Source organism: Scleropages formosus, chromosome 10 (assembly GCF_900964775.1).
Source record: "Scleropages formosus chromosome 10, fSclFor1.1, whole genome shotgun sequence".
In the NCBI taxonomy this organism is placed as follows: domain Eukaryota; kingdom Metazoa; phylum Chordata; class Actinopteri; order Osteoglossiformes; family Osteoglossidae; genus Scleropages; species Scleropages formosus.
The window spans coordinates 20,379,720-20,388,679 of record NC_041815.1 but is presented as its reverse complement, the minus strand read 5'-3'; the positions used below and the strand labels follow the sequence as shown (position 1 = coordinate 20,388,679).

At 40.7% G+C, this 8,960-nt stretch overlaps 1 protein-coding gene across 2 annotated transcripts; it reads right to left on the bottom strand.

Moving 5' to 3' along the window:
• Nucleotides 1-1,290: 1,290 nt before the first annotated feature.
• ccdc61 (coiled-coil domain containing 61) lies at nt 1,291-8,339 on the bottom strand. 2 transcript variants are annotated; one of them, XM_018748537.2, is made up of 13 exons: nt 8,138-8,339; nt 7,199-7,384; nt 7,032-7,114; nt 6,588-6,748; nt 5,953-6,105; nt 5,010-5,217; nt 4,691-4,773; nt 4,381-4,592; nt 4,004-4,082; nt 3,635-3,841; nt 3,396-3,438; nt 2,942-3,014; nt 1,291-2,836 (listed from the first exon to the last, which is right to left on the bottom strand). In XM_018748537.2, exons 2-13 carry the CDS (start codon nt 7,344-7,346, stop codon nt 2,757-2,759), a joined length of 1,530 nt encoding a protein of 509 aa, XP_018604053.1. In that variant the 5' UTR covers nt 7,347-7,384; nt 8,138-8,339; the 3' UTR covers nt 1,291-2,756. The 2 variants fall into 2 exon arrangements, 1 of the variants encoding a protein (XP_018604053.1); XR_001965975.2 differs by having other exon boundaries at nt 2,761-2,836; nt 2,942-3,009.
• Between the last annotated feature and the right edge of the window lie 621 nt (nt 8,340-8,960).

Sequence of the window (8,960 nt, the reverse complement as noted above, 5' to 3'; positions counted from 1 at the left end):
CAAAGACAGGAAGTTCATTTTCCACATCCTAAACCTACACGTGTGTATGACACGAAATTGCATAAAAGTTGACCCTTTCGCTTTCCATGACTGCTAGATTTTGCTAGATTTCACCATCACAGGATGTGGAGGAAAGTCAAATGACATATAAATGGTATTAGTAGATTAAAATACATGGATGTTTCATTTCATTATAGATGGCCCATTTCTTCATCATGAAGAATTTGTTAAAAGGCATGACTAACGACTCGCACACAAAATGCAGCAATTACTATTTAAACATGAGTCAGTGCCATGTTTTGTACTATTTATTCCAACCACCATCTACAGCTGCTTATTCCAAGCAGGGTTGTGGCAAGCCAGAGCCTACCTGGCAACACATGGTGCAAGGCACCCCAAGCAAGGCTTGAACCCCTGACCCAGCCACATAGCAGGCACTGGCCAAGCCCACCGTGCCCCCACGCCCCCCATTATTTATACTACACTGTCAAATTCTACACCAACAGGTTCCCAAATATTCTAACTATTGTGCTACTTTCACTCAGAAAAAGTGGGCAAAATATCCAAGTACTTTCATAAAACATTTGTGAGCTTTTTTTTTTTAAAAAAAAAAAAAAAAATGACTCCCTAATCAGACTGCTACCCTTCTCTGCCTCTGCCTGCATGATGGTCCCACACATCCAAAATCGAAAGCATAAACATTTTTGGTTCTGACTCTTGATTGATATAGTGGAATGACCTCCCTCTCTCACTCATAACTGCTGAGTCTTTCTCCACCTTCAAGGAGGGTCTCAGAACTCATGCTGTTTGAACTCACTTCTCCTTGATCTCCTGCATGCTCAATAAACAGGTACTGTGTTATCAGTTTAATGAATTTTCAAGTCTTATATGCAGCTTTTTGTGTAATGTATACTGGTTTATACAGTGGTATGTGATTGACTAATCAAGAATCACATCTGGATCCAAATCCCTTTCTGTAGGTGTAATGCACTTATGTTTTTCCTGGAGATATTAAGTTAGCATCTGCTAACTTAATAAACACCATCAGGGACTGGTATTTCATAGTCCTATTTCCTGGCATACAGACTGAAAGACCTGAAAATAAGTTTGTTTTTTTTTTTTTTTTTTTTAATTGGGCTTTTAAGAAAGGACCTAGTAAAGAGAAAAACCACAGGTTGTATGTATCAAGTTTAATGTAAATATTTCATTTTACAAGGAGTGGAAACAGGTAATATTTTTCTATAATATTGTCACATTGGACTTCAAGAATTGGATACCCATTTCAGAACAATTCACTTATTCCAACTTCACATTCATCACAGTATCAAAATGTATCTATATCTTGCACACAGACAGAATAATGTTAAGTAGATCACTTAGATCAGCAATTAACCTGTAAACCTAGTTGCTGTGAAATCACTATTGCAATACACAGGTAAACTGGGAAGATATGTATTTGGTTAAAATATGTGTAAGTACAGGATCCTTGCTAACTTTATCTGCTGTGCTTCGCTGCCTAGAAGGTGAGGACTCACAGTGCTAGTGTTTTTGCAACAGAACTATGACAGCTGGAGGTTACACAGTAGCACTCTCCCATGCAGGTGTGCCAGCTTAAAGAAGTACAACCACATAAGCAGTGACCAGCACACTCAGCAAGAGTGACAGGACCATACCCTACTTCAGATACAGCTTGCTTTGGCTTTGTGTTCCTCTACAGATACATACTGATAATGACTAGCTCCAAGAATTGTAAATAGCTTTACTGGATCTGGAAGTGATAGTGATGCCTTGGCATCTATGAAATATGAAAGCAGTGTCAATTGATGGGTGAGGTGGGAAGGAACACATCTTTCAGTCAGTTGATCCCTTTTAAAAACTGGTGAGGGGATGCATTATAGTAAATCACAAAGGAACAATTATTTAACAAACGGAGCTCTCATTAAAAACATGAACTATAGCATTACCACAGTAAAATCTTCCTGATGAGATCATATCTAGTGCATAAAAAACAGTCTGGGGTTAAAAGTTGAAGGTAAAGCTACAAGGATGTTAGAAGGAATGACAAACATGGGATGAAATGACATAGACTGACATGGGCTCACACCCAAAAGTGATCTGTAGCTCCCCAAAATCTGAAAGGGTTAAAATGTCCTCCAGTTGCTTTTCATTTTTGCATACAGAAATACTGTCTAAAGCAGACATGGGACAAATAAAAAAAAAATTGAAACCCAAATTCTAAAATGCAACTCTAGGTGCAACAACTCTGCATTATTGCTTCTGACAAATTATTTACTTATATATAGTAAACAAGTGTCCTTCCCATCCACTGCACTGATTGATTACACAAAACTGACACATGGACTAGAAATCTTGAGGCTACACTTTGAAAAAAGCAGCACCAGAAACCAAGTCCTATTGCATATCTGTTGTTGCACCTGCCTGACTAGCTCATCTTTTTGTTTCCAGAGCACTGAGGCTGGCTCCAACTACCATTCCTGTGGTGGCAGCAAAGTATTATGGGTGCATTAGGTCATTAAAACTGAAAATTATGTCACTGAAACATTCCCATAATGTTTCAGCATCATTGTCTTTGTGTTGCCAAAAACTCATGTAGCTTGGCTTGTCAGCACCTGAAGTACATTGCTGTTGGGATCCACAGGAGTTTATTCTGTATTCTCTTGCATCTATAGGGATTCCCTGCAATGGAGTGGAATCTGCTGCAAAGGTGCAGAGGCCATGTCCATAAGGGGGCAGCTCTAGCGCCCAGTGTCCAGGTCCCTCATGTATTCTTGCAGGGCCTGAAGACGGGCATCGATCTCAGACAGGTCAGCACTCTCTAGCGTAATAAGAAAATTGACAAGTTCAGTTTCGTGATTCACCACACCTTACAGTTAACTAATGTAGGCAAAAACTAACACTGTCCAGGCAAATCAAGACCAACCTTTATCCACAGCCCTCGTGCTGTGAGTTGGAGTGCTGCATAAAGGCTTCTTAGTGGAATGTCTCCCTCTGGGCTACAAGAGACAAGGACAGTGGAAATAATGTGGTCCTACATTTTTTGCCTGCAAAATGAACTGCTCCAGAGATATTAGACTATTTGAATTTAACATTTTGGCCTGTGTATTTGGATTACGTTCAACTGTCAAGTGAGTGAAAAGTCTTCTCCATAACAGCTCATATTTTTTACTACATAATAAAAGTTGTACTTTTGCTTTGGAGAAGAGCACATAAAAGAATAAAAGGCACACATTGCAGGAGTGCAGTTACATGCATCTTTGTCATAAACCAAAAAAAAAAAAAAAAATCTCAAAAACATATTTGTAACAGAATTCCTATAACCATACTCTAATCCTTCTCAGCACTACAGAAAATTGTTTTACTTATTCCATACTTACCACAGTATGGATGGAAGAACTATTACAGGAAGCTTTTCTGGTCCTGACAATGCAAAGCATCACAGGTGGTTATCACAGAAACGCTCACATGAGTCTGTGAGCAAAGACACACTGAAGAAAACCAAAATTATGCTACAGACACTTCTGGCAATGCTTGGAAAAGATGCACCAATCCATTAAAAGATCCAGTTATCACTAGCTCTCCTAAAAAATTGCAAGAAACAGAATGGGTAAATTACCTAGAGGGGATAGGTTTAGATAATTCTTCAAGCTCAACCAGTGAGTTGTCAGAAAAGCGACGGCTCCTTCTACTCTCTGCCGAAGAACTCCTCCCTCGTCCTCCACTGCCCAATCGAGCGAATTGTGGTCGGATCTCACGGGACCGAGAACGTCCTCTCTCCATGTTAGTGGGAGGGGTCAACATATCCCTCTTGATCTTCCTTTGGCTAAGATGAAGATCAGCATTTCTTAATGAACTAGTACTGCAGTACGTGACTACATAAATGGTTTAAAGTTATAATCTCCAGGTGTACATTAAACAAGAATAAATATACTTAACTGAGATAACTGATCAAAAATTAAGAACTGTTTAAGAAAAGCACACTGACTTCTTGATCTCTGTTTCTTTCTGTCTGCGCTGACGCTCCAGCACGTAACCTGTGGGGTCAAACCGCTGGGCACGGGATCCTGCAGGATCAGAGGAATAAGTTCATCCCCAGCTCATCCTTCTTGTCATGCCAAAACTATTCATAGCAATTATGTTAAAATTTCAGGACCATAAAAACTGCACAACAGCTTTCAAAAACCCACACCAATAAACAAAAGTGGGAATTAATGTAATATTGCCCCTAAACAGTAGGTTGAATAGTGGTTAAGGGCAATGACATGAAAGTCTGTTTATAAAAGTATCCTATTTGCTGTGGTGAACCATACAACAACGTTGAAGATCAGTATTAATAATAAGAAAAACAACAACAAAAATTACCTGTAGGTGAAGGTGAAGGCCTGGGAACACGAGGTCGAGTCCCAGTGGAGCCAGCCCTCTGACCTCTGTCTCGGTCATCAGTCCTCTCTCGAGAGCCTGAACGAGCCCTCATTCCTCCACCAAGACTCCGCTCCCGGGACACTGACCGTGGACCCACGACATCGTACTCTCCCCTGGAGCTACTCCGCCTGAATGCCAGAGGAGAAGCCCTCCTGAGAGGAGAGAAATCAGTCAGCACACAGAGACATACAAGAGAACGATTTGGGTTTGCAGGTGCAAGGCATCAGATGCAAAGCTTCTAGTTACACACCCACGCTGCAACAAGGCCAGCTCATTGGTCAGACTCTTCACTCTGATCCGCAAGGCCCTTTCTGATGCACGCAGGTCCTCCAGCTGGGAAGGGGAAGACAATTACAAGTATGTTCTCTAGGAAAACATCTGAATGTTGACAGTGTTAAATCAACATAAGGGCAGCAGACCCAGGTACTGTATATACAATAATATGAACTTCAGGATTCTTGCATGGTCTTTTGTTGCAAAATAATTACAGATTTTTTTTATGGGAACATTATCAAAAAAAAAAAAAGATAACTAAAAGGCACAACAAACACTTCTGAATTGCAACATACCTGGTCCAGGAGGAGACGTCTTTCCTGGCTCCTCTTACTGGCAGATCTCTGGTTTTTTGCTCTCTCTCTCAGAAGCTGCTCCTCTAGGCTCTGTATGACCTCACGGAGGCCCCGCGCTCCTGCATCAGGAGTCCGGTCTACTCCGACTGCTTGCAGTCGCTCAAGGGCCTGGGCCAAGGACTCCTTCTCTCCTCGTACCCGAGCCAATCTTGTGAGAGGGATTTTAGGGGAGGTGAAAACGTGATGATGGCACAATTAAAACCATGGGATGAACAGGTAGTAAATGAGATTAGGTAAAGCTACTGAACAAGAGCTTTCCATCCAGTCTCAAAGACCAAGCAGCCATGCAGATCTGTATTCGGCTTCAGTCATGATTTACTGAGGATTTTTATTTTGGTTAAAATTTAATTTGGTTACCTGTATAATTTGACTTCATACAGCTAAAATCATTCCTATTAATACCCAAGAGCTTGGAAGAAGAAAATCTAGAAATTTGACCAGTGCCTCAATAATTCTGATAGTTCAGCTATTAAGAATTCACAAACTTTGTATACAGCCTTTTGGAATAAATTAAGAAAAAAATGCTTTATTTGACTTAGCAGCTTTGCTGTGTAACTAGAGAGTCAACAGCTTTTCAGTCAGCCAACTGTTCAGTCCTCTGAACCGGCCTAATTAGTCCAGCCATGTGATTAGCACTTTTAGCTGCATGCAGGTTTTCATTTGTCCTCAGTTTACTCAGTAACAATGAACTAATGAAAAAGGTTTTCCACATGGCACAAAATTACACAACTCAGAACTTTTTCCTCTACACCGCTGATTTAATTTTTAAAATGTTCTATGTTTAATGAAAACTGACTATGCATGTAGGAATGATATGCATGACAAGCAAAAGTCAAAATCAGAGGGGCATCTGCCTTTTCAAGTGTGTTCCGCATGTACTGACTCAGCACGCAGCCGTGACGTTTCTGGATCTTGCACGTTGCGGCCTCCCTGTGTTCTGAGCGCAGCCAGCTCTGCCCGCAGGGCCTGAATTTCCCTCTGCAGGACAGCTGGATCTGGTTTGCCCAGGTATGGTAGGGGCAGTGGGTAGTGAATCCTGGCAAGAAGAAACAGATTCAAGAAGAAATTCAGAAGCCCATGCTAAAGTGAGCACAAGATACAACACAGCAAATCTGGATGAAAGGAGCACAAACCATCAGTTGAAATATACACCAGTGGCTATGTTCAGACAAAAACAGGTCTTGTCATGAGCTGAAAAGAGCTAATAGCTACCGGAAACCAAGACAGTTTATCCACAGACATCAGGGCTTCTTAGAAGACGTACTGACTTCTCAAAAATAATTACAAGGCATGATTTCATACAGCCCATTTAAGTAAGCTGTAAAGCAGCTAATACAACACTTTCTGAATATGTTTAACATTTTCCTACAGAAGATATTACAATTTTGCTTTAATGTGCTGATCATGCACTGGCGAACCCTGCAGTTTCCAGGATACTAATAAAAGTAAAAACTTAGTTTAGAAATGTAGAGTTTAAAATTGTAAATACCACCCATTGTGGACACAAAGTTTACTAACCTATCAAACTCAACTGTGTAGATTAGAATGAGGTAGCGTTTGGCACTGATGGCTGAAGACAGTGAATGTGGACGGGCTTTGCTTGAAAGTCCGGTTTTCCGATTTCGTAAGAGCTCCAGATCGGCGTACGTCAAAAGGTCAAGGGTCACTGCCTCACTAGTCTGTGGAGAAGCAGAACTGTATTTGGCTTTTCAGGCAATAAGCAGGTTTGTATTCATTTGGCAACAGAATATGTAATTGATATATTGCACAAAAAACTGCAGAAGTGACACTTGGGCACACAAACATAGACGTACTTCTGGCTTTTGAGGGACGTTTCAGATATTTATATATTCAAGGATATCCTGCTATTAAATGCAACCAGAAGCATGCACTTTTTTGCCAGAGTTTTGTGGCATTGCACAAAGCTGATAACAATAACACCTCAAGGGTGTTTGTTCCAACCTTGCTGATGGCCGATTCCAACATGCTGCAGAAGATGGGAAATTGTTTAAAGTTGCCAGTTTTGCGTGTGAGGTCCTCAATATCTGAGAGAAAGAGACAGGCCTTTACAGCTGTACTAAGATGTTAAGAGAAAAAACATCACATCTGCAGTAAAATGAAGCGCTTACAGGCAGGATCGAACTCTCCTCTCCACTGGTCCGCAGTCAGTGAATCAGAGATCTCCACAACCAGCAGCTCCTCCTCCATTTCTGCTCTAACACTAAATTCAGCTCCTCTGAACTCCATTTCTGCTTGCACACTCTGCCCAGCCTCCATGGTTTTCTGGCACAGTCAAAACCAGCTAGACAGGACACCTGAAAGGATACATTATTGACCAATGCACATAAAACAGTATAACTAAAACAGCACCATTAAGACTGAACGAATGAAAACTGCGGTTATGAAGAGCAGCTTGCGATACCTTAGCCTAGGCATCAGTCCCTGAAAACAGAAATTTTGGCTTTCTGATGTTAGGAACTGGACTAATGATCAGAACAGCTGAAGTTCACCCAAAAGCCTGAAGTTAAAGTCACATGAGGATAAAACTAAGATGCTGAGAATCACGGAGCTGCAAGTATCCTAAGTGCTTAGTACACATATCATCCAGCTGTCATGCACTCTGTCAAGGGACATGTCATCATGTGGTGTTAATTTTACAGCAGATACTAGATAGTAGATAGCTTCACAAATACAAGTCAAGTGCACAGGCTGAACAGAAAGTTAAGCAACAAATACAAAAAAAAAAAAGAAACAAGAATCTCCAAAACCGCGGCCATTTTTTTTTCCAACTTTACAGACATTTTTTTTTTTTTTTTTTAAATTAACAATTACCTCACAATCACACACAGTCAGTTCTGGCGGAGTTATGAATCTAGTCAAGTCAGTCAGCATCCGTTTAGCTTCCTTCTTATACGTAATTCACTGTACCTCTCTCGCATATGATATGAATGTGAATGTTAAAAGCACTAACTCGGCTGCTACGTTTAAGTGAAGGTCTTTCTAACATAGACACAAGTCACAACACGAGTGACTAGCTTTTTAGCTAACTGCTAGGCTAGCTAACTTACTTTCACTCCCGGACTCTCCGAGCAGCGAATGTCCAGGTGGAACTGGCGTTAGCTGCTCAGCTAGCTTGTCAGCTAGCAAACATGGGGTTATCTTTCAGTACATAGGAAACATTAAAGTGCTTATTTGCTGAAAGATGAATACCTGAAAGGCAAAATTATATGTGTTCAGAACCTTATCCTCTCTGTCAGTTGCCTCTGTTGATTCCAGCGGTTCAACAACCGGGAATTTAAAACTACCGCCCATAAACAATGTCTCCGGAATCTATTGGTGAACAAAGACAAATCGGATAATACGATTGGTCAAAAGGGCTGTCAGTCAAAGATAAAAATATGCAAAGCGTCGCCAATGTAATCGGTGTTAGGTGTCCCATTGGCGGATGTGGATGATTTGACTGCGCCTGAGATTTTGAGACAATTTGATTGGTGACAAAACATGTCACTTGAACAGTTTTTTAAAGTTATTACGGGGTAACACAAGTGTGTCTTTTAGTACTGTGAAGTCTTTTACCTTGTAAAGCTGTACAGATGGATTTTGTCTATATATATCTGTAGTTATATTGCTTGTAAATTTTAATACTGCACATATGGAAATACAGCAGGACATTGTGTTTCTTGCTTGTTATGCAGTATTACTCATGAAAACCACTTTACCTGAACTGCACAGTGGTGCAGCAGATAATGCTGGTGCCTCATAGCTGCTGGAGGTGTTCAGGTATAGGTTCAAATACTGTCATGTTTCCTCCATGTTCATCTACATTTGCTCTGGTTTCCTCTCCTAGTCCAAATGTGTTTTATGTGGATTAGTTACTAAACTGTAGACTGT

Coding starts and splice junctions, on each gene's coding strand:
- ccdc61 (XM_018748537.2), bottom strand. CDS start 7,346: ATGGAGGCTGGGCAGAGTGTGCAAGCAGAAATGGAGTTCAGAGGAGCT. Junction 6,749..7,031: donor TGGAATCGGCCATCAGCAAG/GTTGGAACAAAC, acceptor GCTTCTCCACAG/ACTAGTGAGGCAGTGACCCT. Junction 4,774..5,009: donor GACGTCTCCTCCTGGACCAG/GTATGTTGCAAT, acceptor TCCCCTTCCCAG/CTGGAGGACCTGCGTGCATC.